This window comes from Macaca fascicularis, chromosome 20 (assembly GCF_037993035.2).
Source record: "Macaca fascicularis isolate 582-1 chromosome 20, T2T-MFA8v1.1".
Lineage (NCBI taxonomy): Eukaryota > Metazoa > Chordata > Mammalia > Primates > Cercopithecidae > Macaca > Macaca fascicularis.
In genome coordinates this window covers 21,447,455-21,461,562 of record NC_088394.1, presented here as the reverse complement: position 1 = coordinate 21,461,562, position 14,108 = coordinate 21,447,455, and the positions used below count along the sequence as shown (strand labels likewise).

Sequence of the window (14,108 nt, the reverse complement as noted above, 5' to 3'; positions counted from 1 at the left end):
ACCACCCAACAAACCCAAATAGCAAAGTAAGCAACAGAATTTAACACTCCAGTGACCAGATTAAGTTGCCTTTCTTCTTGTGGGCTATTTAAAAGAGATCTTTAGAAATCTTGAGGTGTGCTTTACAAATAGGTCATATGACATTCCTACAGAGGCAACATGTGCTCAAGGAAGATTAAGAAGTTACTTAAGGTCATACTGCAATCAATGAGAAGACCAAGTAGTAACATGCTAAGACCCAGATTTCCAGGAATTGGCTCTACCCAGAATCCACATTCTAGAACAAAATTCAAGAGCTTCACCTACAGATGAAATTTATAATCTTTCATAATAAATGAGTTAGCATACCAGAGAGGTGGGGAAGCAGACTGTGTATCAGCTTTAGTGTCAGCCCCCAGTCAAGTCCCGGCTCTGCCCTTCCTATGTGAGCTCAGACAAATCACTTAATCTCTGAGCCTCCATTCATTTGTAGAGTAGAGACATCACTGGTGTCTATCTATCCTGGTAGGGTACTACAAGGATTAAATAAGATAATGTAGGCAAGGCCTCAACATAACACAAAGCACATAGTGAGAATCCTACAATAATAATAGCAATGAGATTCCTCTAACATGGCCTGAGAAATAAGAGTAAGCCCCTTAGGTACAGTGATGAAACTACAAAGTATATCAGTTACTATTAACCCATTATCTGTCATGAAACACAAATTTTTCCCAGTCAACCGGCCAAGAGTAATTTGCTTCCCCCTGACAAATATGACCTTTTATCAGCGGTAGACGTCCCATAAGCGCATGCACAATTGGTGGACCAGCTTTACAGTCATCCTAAGCTTACTAAATGTTCAGTGAAATCTTAAGTAACATTCCCGATGCTAACGTTAAAAGGAACTAGTTACAAATCAACACAAACAAAGAGACACATTAAATCTCAGAGATTAATCATTTTACAAACTCTGTTCCCTAAACTGGGTAAACTAAGCCTTTCCAGTTGTGGACTGATTTGTGCTAATTTGCCATTTCATCACAGTTATCAAAACTGCTTGGACTTCATATATAAAACTATTTTTATTTTTCCTACTCTATATGACAAGCTAGGAAGCTTTTTACATTCACTGCCTACATTTTTTTCCCTCGGTCTGAAAATGTTCTCACTTAATGATTTTCTAATTCTTAATACTCATTGTGCCTGAAGTTATGCTCCAGTGCAGGTCATAAACCGTTTTTTATTATACTCATGACCTCCTGGTGCACGTTCTGAACTCTGTAATATGGAGGCCACTCTGACTTTTATTTATTTTTTATTCTCTGAAATGGCTAATCAAGATGAAAGCCATCACCTTGATAAAAGGCAATCAGGTGCATTCTATTAATGTGGATGAGAAGTCATTCAAGTGAAACAGAGAAGCTAAGAATTCCTTGGCATCCACTTGTAAATGGACTAGAACAACAATAGATTCTGACTTCCAGAACCAAGCAGGAACTGGCACCATTAACTGCAAATAGTGCTTTCAAGCACCAAGAGGAAAACTCAAGTTTTTAATAGCATTTTTCTTAATTCATCAACATTAACACGTGTGGTTGAACGTTTACTGTCACACAGGTCTTTCAGGAAAGAAACTGCCTATTGAACAGAATGTGCTACAGAACAAAAACAGAGCAAAGCTCTTCTCTGTAAAAAGAAAGGTGAAACGTATGTCCTTTCTGACCATTTGCATGACACAAATGTCGATTTCACAGCAGCATTGCCAGAAAGTGAAAACAAGTCAAATGTCCATCAAATAGTGGATAAACAAGATGTGATAATAGATTCATATAAAATAATAGCATATTCTGCCATACAAAGGAATGAAGCACTACTTCATGCTCCAACATGGATGAACCTTGACAACATTATGCTAAGTGAAATAAGTCAGTCCACAAAAGACCGCATACCGTATAATTTCACTTCTGTGAAATGTCTTGAATATGCAAATTCAGAGATAGAAAGTAGATGGCAGATTGTGGCTGCCAGGGGCTGGGGAGCTGGGACAATGTGGAGTGGCTGCTAATGGACATGAGGTTTCTTTTTGGGGTGATGAAATGTTCCAAAATAAATACTGGTGATGGCTGCAGAATGCTGTGATTATATTAAAAATCAATGGATTGCACTCTTCAAAAGGATACATTCCATGGTATGTGAATTATATCCCAATAAAACTGTTTTTTTAACACACACACACCCCTCCCTAAATATGTAGGTGGCAGTTAGATCTTCCAGAAATTAAAAGTGGCCTGAAAACGTAAGTAACTTAGCAAACCTCTTAAAATACAAATTTTAAATGCAAATCTGATCACATCACTACCCTGCTTAACAGGAACCTTACGATAACATTCAAAATGCTTAATATGGCTTACAAGGCCCTACACAATTTTTGTTCATTCTATGTCACCAGCCTCACCTCATGACATTCCCTACCAACCCATGACCCCTGGACCCTCACTCCATCACACTGCTCCAGCCCTTCGTTCTTTTTTCTGGAAGGCCCCTTTCCCGTGGCTGTCTCACATGGTATTTGCTCTGCCCCCCACAATTCCCACCACCTAAACCACTCTCTCTTCACCTGGTTCGTTCAACTTCAGCCTAAATATTTCCTAGGTATATTTTCCTTCAAAAAGAAAATATACCTAGGAAAGGCTAGGCTAGGCCCCCTGTTCTAATACCCTTTCATACATCCCATTTGTCCCTTCAGTAATATTTACAATCTCTGGATTGAATAATTGTAGACAATTGCATATTCAGTGCCTATCTTCCTAGGTAGACTGAGAGCTTCATAAAGGCAGAGAAAATGAATGGCTTCAGTGCCTGGCACAGATACAGACAAACAATAAGTGTTCATCTACAGGCAGTCTAAACAGATAGAATTTGGAGTTTCTAACAAAATCCTAGAGGAAACATAAGGATAACCACAGAGACCGCTGCCATGGGGTTTCTGTCAATTTCTGAAACTCTGCAAGGCCTTGCTTAAACCTAATTTTGCAAACAGTGGTTAAAGCTACCCACTCACCACAAAATTACATTACCACAAGCAAGGAAGCAAGCGATGAAGGAAGACACCAACTGAGCACCTATCATGCACCAGGCACCAAGCCAAGTGCTTTACATTTCATTTACCACCTTGCAACTTCTGAACAAATGGGAAGCCTAGGGTCTCTAAGCAGCTCCAGCTGATTCAAGCTCCTGCTCCAGGTACCCGTTGTTTTATAAGCGTTTCTTTCAAAGAAGCTTCTCTTCGCTTAACTCTACCCAGTGTGTCTGCTAAAGAAAAGAAAGCAGGACTATCCTGCCAATTAAACAGAACTAGATGTGTGTAGAGAAAAGATAACCTGGTCTAGATAGTAACGGAAGTCCTGTAAGCCAGGGTTTCTCACCCTTCACACTACTGACATTTGGAGCTGAATGATCCTCTGTTTCACGGGCTGGCCTGCACATTGTAGGATGTTTAGCAGCATTCCTAGCACTTACCCATCAGGTTCCAGTAGCACTACCCCAAGGGACAGCCCAAAATGTCCCAGGCATTGCCAAATGTCCCCGGGAGGCAAAACTGCCACTGCTTGAGAACCCATACATGGACTTACCCACAAAATGTCACTGTACTGACTCTCCAGTAATGTTTCCCACTATCCCAGCCTAACTATAGTCTAGGGACTCCAGCTGACTGAATTAAAAGATGGACTCGATCGCCTCAGGGAACCTACATTCCAGAGTGAAAATAAAATCAGAAACCAAGGGAAACAAGTAATGTGACTATGATCTTGAAGAGGAGCTTCACAGCCTTAAAGGAGCAGTCACCTTGCCCTTAAGGTGAAATACCAAGGAGAGAGAAAATCTGCAGGAACCCCTGTAACCCAATGGGCAGGCCTCCTGGTTTCGCCTCTCTCCAGACAACCCAGCTTAGATAGAAAGCTATGCTGAGCTCACAGCACTGGGTGGCTTGTCTGTAGGCTCCCGTGTACTTTCAAGCAGGTGAGTTCTTTGTTTTTGTTTGTTTGTTTGTTTTTGTTTTTGTTTTTTTGAGATGGAGTCTCCCTCTGTCTCCCAGGCTGGAGTGCAGTGGTGCGATCTTGGCTCACTGCAACCTCTGCCTCCTGGGTTCAAGTGATTCTCTCCCTTCAGCCTCCCAAGCAGCTGGGATTACAGGCACCCACCACCCCACCAGGCTAATTTTTGTATTTTTAGTAGAGATGGGATTTCACCATGTTGGCCAGGCTGGTCTCAATCGCCTGACCTCAGGTGATCCACCTGCCTCGGCCTCGCAAAGTGCTGGGATTACAGGTGTGAGCCGCCGCGCCCAGCCGCAGGTGAGTTCTTTGAATGTGTGTTCCTCAAAGACTACAGAAACAAAGGTGCACAGGCAAGAACAAAGTACTATGCTCGTTAAATTCACACACTGACAGGACTACGTGCCCGCCCTACTGTGAGGCTGGACTCCTTGGCTGGAGCCTATCATATCTGAAAAAGCATCTTATTAGCATCTGCCTTTAAAGCTCACTCAAATGTTGTTCGATCTAAATAAACAAGGGAATCTTTTAAATGACAAACTCTAATCAAATGAGAATGATTACATTCAGCCATCTGCTGATGCCAAGTACAGAACAGGATGTGATAACTAAACATAACATCTAAAAATTACAGTAAATAGCAATATTCTCTCTACTGGCAACACAACTGCAAAGACACTAACAATTGGCCAGGTAGTAAACAGCCAAATCAGGTGGCTGCCAGGCGTTCTGAATGCATGTCTGACAGTATTCGCCAAAGTGATTAAATATTAGGTCATATTGTGTTAAAAATTTCCTGGCTGGCTACGGTGGCTCACACGTGTAATCCCAGCACTTTGGAGGCCAAGGTGGGCAGATCACTTGAGGTCAAGAGTTCAAGACCAGCCTGGCCAACATGGTGAAACCCTGTCTCTACTAAAAATACAAAAATTAGCCAGGCGTGGCGGCAGGCACCTGTAATCCCAGCTACTAGGGAGGTTGAGGCAAAAGAATCACTTGAACCCGGGAGATGGAGGCGGTAGTGAGCCCAGATTGTGCCACTGCACTCCATTCCGGGTGACAGAGCAAGACTCTGTCTCAAAAAAAAAAAAAAATTTTTCATTAAGCCCATGAACTCCTCCTAACATTTATATAACCTTGGTTGATGAATCACTCGTTCAAAGCAGGAATGCAATTTTCCTATAAAATTATATTTGCTAATCAGACCAAAGAATATGGTTAAAAGTTTTTCTGAAATTATTTTTGGAGTTTATCAACTAATCAAACATGTAATATATAACATATCCAAAATACAACATTCCCAAAATACAAAGGATTTAAGCACACTAGCAGAGTCAGAAAGTCATTTTTAAAACTGACTGATTTTAGATAATGTGGTATAATAAAAAATACATATTTGGTCTTTGTCCCAGGTTCCTGATAGAGTTCCTAAAACCCTTGGAGAATCTCAGGATGATAAGGATATCTTTTGTATGCTAACAAGATGACTCCTGATGGGGTGGGAGACCCAGATAGCTTCAGGATGGGGACCAGGCTGTGGGTACAAGGTTCAAACTTTCAGCCCCACCTTCCAATCTCTAAGGATGGGAAAGGAGTTGAAGACTGAGTCCAATCATGCCTATGTAATGACACCCCTAAACTACAGGGTCCTGGCAGCTTTTGGGTTGCTGAATACATTGATATGATGGTTGGGTGGCTCATCGGAGGAAAGAGACACTCTACACCACCTCCTACACCTCACCCTATCCACCTCTTCTACTTGGCCGTTCCCCAATTGTATCCTTTGTAATAAACCAGTAAACCTAGGTGGGTTTTTTAAATTATTATTTTGAGACGGAGTCTCGCTCTGTCGCTCAGGCTGGAGTGCAGCAGCATGATCTCAGCTCACTGCGACCTCCGCCTCCAGGGTTCAAGCGATTCTCCTGCCTCAGCCTCCCCAGTAGCTGGGACTACAGGCGCCTGCCACTACGCCCAGCTAATTTTTTGTATTTTTAGTAGAGATCAGGTTTCACTGTGTTAGCCAGGATGGTCTTGATCTCCTGACCTCGTGATCCACCCACTTCAGCCTCCTGAAGTGCTGGGATTACAGGCATGAGCCACTGCACCCAGCTAATTTTCTGTATTTTTAGTAGACACCAGGTTTCACCATGTTAGCCAGGATGGTCTTGATCTCCTGACCTTGTGATCCACCCACCTCAGCCTCCCGAAGTGCTGGGATTACAGGTGTGAGCCATTGCACCCCTAAGTATTTTCCTAAGTTCTATGAGTCATTCTGTTATAGGAAATTATGGGGTGGGGTGGGGTGGGGTAAGGTGAAGGTAGAGTTGTGGGAACTCCCAAATTTGTAGTCAAGTTGGACAAAAGCACTGGTAGCCTGGGGACCCAGGACTTGCAGCTGGCCTCTGAAGTGAGGGCAGTCTTGTGGGACTGAGCCCTTAACTCTGTAAAGTGTGATCTTAACTCCAAGTAGTTAGTGTCAGAACAGGATTGAACAATTAAACACCCACTTGGTGATGGAAAAATAGAGAATGGCTGATGTCAGGAAAAAAAGACAACACATGTAAGAATCTTTTTTCAACTTTAAGCCTTACAAAAAGCATGCACAAACCAGATAAAGGCCAGAACTTCAAGCAGCTGTCCTGTTCTCATCTAATTCACAAACTGCAAAATCTTCAACTAGCATTGTGCACACAGCTACCTAACTTCAGTGTCCACACAGAGTCCTCAATAGAATGAGGGCAGTTTCCTATTCAGAAGGTAAGCCTAGGCCAGGAGCAGTGGCTCACACCTGTAATCCCAGCACTTTGGGAGACTGAGGCAGGAGGACTGCTTGAGGCCAGGAGTTTGAGAGCAGCCTGAACAACATGGCAAGACCCTGTCTCTACAAAAAATTTAGAAGCTACTCAGGAGACCAAGGCAGGAGGATCTACTGAGGCCAGCAGTTTGAGGCTGCAGTGAGCTATGATCGGGCCACTGCATTCCAGCCTGGGTGACAGAGCCAGAACCTGTTTCTAAAAAACAACAAAAAAAAATGAAGGCAAGCCTATTTTTACCACACCACAGACAACACAAGGTTTACTAAGAGGGGCATCATAAAGCAGGAGAAAATATGTTGCCTTGAAACCAGACAAAGCTAGGTGCAAAGCCCAACTCTATCATCCATTAACTCTGCGCTATTGAGCAAGTCTCTTATCTCTCTCAGCCTCACTCTTCCGTATGTAAAGTGCGGATGATACCACCAACCTCCAAGAGTTCTGTGAGGACCAGTGGGGATAACGTATTTGAAGTGCCTGGCACACAATAGAAGGCCAGTAACTGTTCATATTTCCTTCCCCTTTCTCTCCAAGGCAAGGGCTGGTCAGAGGAGAAGTGCAATTCAAGGGAATGCCTAAAAACCACACTGTAAGTCTGGGCATCCAGCCACTCTCAAAAGAAATGGGTAATCAAAGACCCAAGGCATTCAGTGCTACCAAAAACAATCAGAAAAGCTCCACTGCTCAGGGTCTATGAACACAGAATCTTTTCTGAGTTGGCCAGACCAACTCCTTCAACAGACCTTGACAGCTAAGGATTCCAAATTCACATTCTAAGACTTTACAATGCAATCAACTCAGTCCAGACATTTCACCATAGACACCTTGCATTTAAGCACAGCACAGGAGTAAATATTCAGACCATTCACCATTTTCCCACAAACAATATAAACCCAACCCATAACCTGTTTATGGGAGATTTCAATGTGTAGAGTGACAGGCACCCTCATATCCATGAGGGGAATCAATTAAAACAGATTAAATTGCTTCAGCTTTGACTTAATAACAAATTACTGACAATCCTCACTGCAAATACTAAGTACTCACTCCCTGTAGGACAGGAAAATCCTAAAATTTTAACAAAGCTTCAGAGGGTCTACACAACAGAGCTTTTTACTGGACGCCATTAGGGTCTTCTAGGGCACCTCCAAAGAGAAACATAAAGACTCCTGGTATATCCAGCACAAGAAAGAGATTGTAACATTCTGTGAAATTGAAGCAAACACTTGTTGGGGTTTCAACACAGATTATGAGGAAGGAGAGAAATCCTTTCCGAAGTCTCTTTGGTATTCAGCTACAAAGGCCTCCAGACTCTCGAAGGCAGTTCAGAGGAGGACACCAATCCATCACTGTCTGTCCGGCTTAGCTGGCTGACTATCCTTGAAGCATTGTTAACTCATGCCTGACTCCAGTCTGCCTCCACAAGGTAAATGAGGGCTACAGGGAAAGGAAACACTCCGTCCTTTAGCACAGTGTTTGGCTCTGGCTAGGCTGTCCAAGTATTTTTTCATTTGGGGGAAAAAAAGGATTTTAATTCTTTCTTGAATTCATCATCACTTGTGGGCATAGCACAGTTCTGAGCTTATATAAGAAAGTGAAAAAATAAGTCACTCCTATACACATACTTGCAATTTTAAGTTACACCTTAATAAGTCCGGATATTTAATGTTATCTGTGCTTTTAAAACACCTTGCAGGCCGGGCGCGGTGGCTCAAGCCTGTAATCCCAGCACTTTGGGAGGCCGAGACGGGCGGATCACGAGGTCAGGAGATCGAGACCATCCTGGGTAACACAGTGAAACCCCGTCTCTACTAAAAAAACAAAAACTTAGCCGGGCGAGGTGGCAGGCGCCTGTAGTCCCAGCTACTCGGGAGGCTGAGGCAGGAGAATGGCGTGAACCCGGGAGGCGGAGCTTGCAGTGAGCTGAGATCCGGCCACTGTACTCCAGCCTGGGTGACAGAGCGAGACTCAGTCTCAAAAAAAAAAAAAAAAAAAACACCTTGCAGTATGTCACCTGGAGAAATCGTTGTGGTTTGGTTCAACGAGTTCTATAACAATTTTTTCACTCCATCAATTGAGAAGCTATTGAACGGCTATTATTACCAAGAACCTGGGGCCTACGGGTCCTTTCATAGTTTCAGTAGCTCCGTAATAGATGCATTAACTTTAAGCACCAGGTGCAATGCAACAAAAAGAATAGATCCTAAGTTTTTTGTTGTTGTCTTTTTAAATTCTGAGTCTGCCAACACTGAAAAGTGACAATATCTACTAGAGTCTCACTGCCTGCCTCTATTTCTTCCCAGAGAGTCAATCTACCCACCCTGCAACCTGTGATTAAGAATATGCTGTTGGAGGCTGGGTACAGTGGCTCATTCCTGTAATCCCAGCATTGTGGGAAGCCGATGTGGGTGGATCACTGAGGCCAGGAGTTCAAGACAAGCCTGGCCAACATGGTGAAACCCTGTCTCTACTAAAACTACAAAAAAATTAGCCGGGTGTGCTGGCGCACGCCTATAATCCCAGCTACTGGGAGGCTGAGGCATGAGAATCGCTTGAACCCAGGAGGTCAAGGCAGCAGTGAGCCGAGATTGTGCCACTATACTACAGCCTGGGTGACAGAGTGAGACCCTGTCTCCAAAAAAAAAAAAAAAAAAAAAGCTGTTAAGAAAGCTGGGAATTTCTCTTGCAAAAATTCTTTATTCTGTAAGAAGCCACATAGTAAATGTTTTAGGCTTGCAGGCCATACAGTAGCAAATATGCTGCTGTTGTAGCCTGGGAGCTTGCAGACCACAGGTAAATGAATGTGGTAGTTCTCTTTCAATAAAACTTTATTTGTGGGCTGGGCATGGTACCTCACACCTGTAATCCCAGCACTTTGGGAGGCCCAGGCAGAAGGATCACTTGAGGGCAGGAGTTCAAGATCAGCCTAACCAACACAGTGAAACCCCATCTGTACTGAAAAATACAAAAATTAGCTGGGTGTGGTGGCATGCACCTGTAATCCCAGCTACTCAGGAGGCTGAGACATGAGAATTACTTGAACCTGGGAGGCAGAGGTTGCAGTGAAGCAAAATTGGGCCACTGCATTCCAGCCTGGGTGACAGAGCGAGACTCCATCTCAAAAAAAAAAAACTTTATTTGTGGACACAAATAAATTTGAATTTCATAAATGAAACTTCATGTATTACAAAATGTTATTTTGATATTTTCTTGGTAACCATTTAAAAAATATAAAACCATTCTTATTTCATAGGCTGTAAAAAATATGTCTGTGAGACCAGTCTGGCCTCTGGGCCACTTCCCTGATCTAAGTGAAACCCTGCTTCTTGCTTGCCTAAAGTGAAACATAATCCCAGTTTTGAAGCTAGCACACCAAACCAAGTTACTAAAATGGCACTGCTACTACAGTTTTAGAGCAGCTTTAGCCCAAAGGAGCCTTGCCTCTCCAAACTACACTAACAAAATAGCAATTTTTAATGAATAAACATTGCCCAAGATCTCTCTTTTAACCACAGAATCCTCCATCATAATTCCTTAATAAAATAACCAGAAGGAAAACTTGCACTAAGTATGGTTCAATCAAATCCACAACCCTGCTTTTATGCAACTCCAAAAGAACCAGATGTGGCTGGCTATGGAACTCACACACCCAACTGAACACTTAGAAGACCTTGTATAAAACTATTAATCTGAAGGAGGAAAAACAGTTACAGTTATTTCACAAGCAACGAAGTTATAAGGCAAACACAGGATCCCGGAATATTAAGTGGAAAACAAATTATCAACTCAGCCACAGTGCAGAAAGGACAGTTTCCTACTTTATCTCATGGTGGTTTCTACACAGCTTTCTTCTGTTCATTTTAATCTTTATTCATGGACTATTATCTTCATAATATGAATGTATTCATGTCAAAATAATGTCTGGATTCATTATTCTAAGGAAAAGAGTTGACCCCTCCCCCAAATATTCAGAAAATACCGGATTAAGTCTTCACCCTAAAGAAATTATCTGCCCAGTTGTTAGTGAAGGGGTACACACACGCACGCACACACACACAATATAAATATAGTATCTGAAATAAATGTATCTGAAACCAGTATTAGTCTTCATTAGAACCTAACAGATTCAGCTTTAAAAAGGTCCACAATTAGAAAAGTATCCTCTGCTGGGAGATATTCTGAGGCTATGTCTACAGCTGTAATTCCACCTCCATACAAATCAGTGTTGAAACAGTGTTTCAATTTTTAAGATAAGTGCAATTCTTTTATGAGCAATGAAAACATATCAAGTGGCTGCAGGAGGGGTAATCATGATAAGTGTTATCATAAATACCAATAGCTAAGAGACTCAATCATAATCCCACATCAATGGAGATAAACCGCTTTTTCTCCTATCCAGCACCTTATTTCTATCAACTGCTTAAAAATGTTAAAAATGACATTTCTAATTCATTGTCTACACCACTGTTCCATATGTGACATTCTGATAACTGTACAATTAACGGTACAGTACTTTGAGTTGTCTCTATATGAACTAGTATAAGTTCATCATAAATCCATAGGAATAAATGTGGCTTTGTAATTTAAGTTCACGTACATTCCTAACCATATCATACAAGTGATCAATGATACTGATAATTGCATCTAACAAACTGCAGTGGCTGAAGGCTTTCAAAAAAATTTACAGAAATTTAGCATTCCTTTACAAATAGAAAAAAGTCCAATATAAATATTACTAAAAACGAAATGCTACTTTTCTAAATTGCTCTATCTCCTTCTTAGACAATTCTCTACCCTCATTAAAACACATGAAATCAACCTGGGTGTAAATTCTCTGAACACCTGGCATAATAAAAAAGTAACGTAGGAAAATGAGAAATATATGAAAATGATGAGACACAAGATGATATAGGGAATAATTAGTGATCCATGGAAAAGCAAAATGTACTATAAATGCTAGCTATGACAAGACAACACTCTGGCAGAGTTCAAAAGCCTCTTTTCAATGAATTTAACATTAACTGCAAACTGTGTTACGGTCAAATACGAAACATCTCACCTAATTCTACAGTTAACCTGTACACGTTTAAGTGGCACAAGACCGAGCTAATGAAAAGCCTACCTACCAGGTCACAGCGCAACGCTCACGATGCATAACTACAACTCCCTCCCGTCCCGTTCGGTTTTAAAAATGCTTCCTGTAAAACTTGCATAATCTTCCTCCTCATCACACACAATCTTTCCAGCAGGCTGACTAAATCCAAGTTTAAAGGAGATCTCTGCTAGGTAGGAGGGGAAGGTTCCGTAGGATGGGAGCGACAACCTGTCAAACCCATTTTTTAAGCGCTTAGGGGGAAATGTCACCCGAATCAGCCCGGAGAGTTCAATGGCTTGCGATGTACAGTTACATTTCTTTTACGACCCTTTGTACGTTCTGCGATTCATCGAGACAAAAAGAGGTGCTGGCTTTTCGTTTTGTTTCTCGGGGGTAATGGATCTGGCCGGGTCTCTTCAGTCTCAGGCCTCGGTGCCAAGCGGGCGCCCCCGGTCACGCTCTGGCCCCAAAGTTCCCCAGTCCCGCCGCCGGGTGTCCGCAGTCACCGCCCGGGACCCAGGAACAATGCGGGGCTCCGGGGCGCTCGCGATCGGGCCCGGGAGGGGGAAGGGGAGGCCATGCCCCGCCTGCGCCGCGGAACAAAAGGCGCTCGCGGGGCCGGGCCCGGGTCCCCGGGGCTCGCGAAGCCGACGCCCGGAGGGGAAGGCGCGGGGAAAACTTTCCGAGAGGCCGAGGCGGAGGGGCAAGGGCCGGGCCGCCCCCTCGCGGAACCGCCCCGCACAATAGCCGGGCCCAGCGCGGGAAGGCCGGGCCGCCACGCCCCCGCCCCGGCCCCAGCCCCGACCCGTACCTGGTCGTTCTCCTTCCTGCCGCCCGCGGCCGTCGCCGGCCCGCCCGGGCCGCTTGTCATGTTCACGTACAGGGAGCGGGTGAGCGGGCTCCGCAGCGTCCACATCCTCTGCGCCAGCCACACGGACGCCAGGCTCAGGCACAGCCAGCCCACCAGCAGTCTCATCGGGGGCCGCGGCAGCTCGCTCCGATCACCGCCGGCGCCGGGGCGAGGAGGAGGAGGCACCGCCGCCTCCGGCCACAGCCGCCACCGCCCGAGCTCGAGCCATCGCGTCCGACTTGCCCATCCAGCCCCCTTCAGGGCAGAGGCTGGGGGTGGGGAGGAGCAGCCGGCGCGCAGCCTCGGCTCCTCCCCCATCCCTTCCGACCGCGGAACGCCACTGCCCCCTGCACCAGTTTCTACCCGGAGCACTTACGAGCGGCCGCGGCGTTTTCTCTCCCGGCGTCCTCCCTCGGTCCAGTGAGCGGGCCGCTGGGAGGCGGGACAAAGGGAGCGCGCATCCGCCCGGAGGGCGTTCTCGTGTCCCGGCCCTGCCTCGGCCTCTGGTAATGGCGGAGGTGCTTTTAATTTTTTTGAGGCGTGAGGCGATCACTTCCGAAGGCGGTAACTGCAGCCCTCCTGCCCCTCTAAGGTGGTGCCGGAAGGACCTCTAGGCTTTCCTGGCCTTAGTCGTTACCTCTGGACCGTCATCCCACTCCACGGCGGGACTTTGACCGGGTCGTGCAGTTAACTCCGGGGGCGCAAAGAGGGGAGTCATTCCTTTTGTGCATCCTGACACACACAGGTTCTTCCCGGAGACGAATGCTGCCAGTACTGGTTACCCGCTCCGATGCGTAGTTTCCAGTTTGCATTTAGAACCGACCTGCTAGACTCCCTCCTCTCCTCTCCCCTTCCCACCACCACTACCCGCCTGCCCCGTTCCCCAAGCCTGAGAAGTTGCTGGCTACGTGTTTCTATAAGGAATGAGTGAAAATTCTGCCTTTTAGGGAAGCTACCGCAGCTTGGGTACCCACAAGTAATGTTTTAGATGTATTGATGGCCCTGCCCAAGAATGAAGACCTCAAGTTAGACTCCTTGGCTGACTTGTTTCCTTGAATTAACAAGGAAAGGTGGACCCAACACTCAGAGCGAACTCAGCTCTGGGAGCAGTGTTTAACCCGGATATTTATTTGATCAGTTATAGCACGAGAAGACCTAGCAACATTTCAGAACTGAAGGGTTAAGTACACTGTGTTCCTGTGACTGCAGTTCTTCCTGCTGATAGCCACGCCACAATTAAGGAGTAACATATTTCGTGGGGGTCCCTAACTTTAATACTTTACTAGGTTTGTTTGGAAAGTGCTTTTAACTGC

General features: G+C 44.8%; 1 protein-coding gene across 8 annotated transcripts in view; it reads right to left on the bottom strand.

The window, feature by feature from the left end:
* METTL9 (methyltransferase 9, His-X-His N1(pi)-histidine) overlaps nucleotides 1–13,063 on the bottom strand; it is a 51,543-nt gene extending 38,480 nt beyond the window's left edge. For 7 of the 8 annotated variants that reach the window (XM_045382306.3, XM_005591448.5, XM_005591449.5 and 4 more), the window contains exon 1: nucleotides 12,757–13,063. In XM_045382306.3, coding sequence (XP_045238241.1) covers nucleotides 12,757–12,921 — 165 coding nt within the window. In that variant the 5' untranslated portion in view covers nucleotides 12,922–13,063. Of the gene's footprint in view, nucleotides 1–11,976; nucleotides 12,012–12,756 lie in introns of those variants that run through there. The other variant, XM_074028023.1, reaches the window with a different exon arrangement.
* Between the last annotated feature and the right edge of the window lie 1,045 nt (nucleotides 13,064–14,108).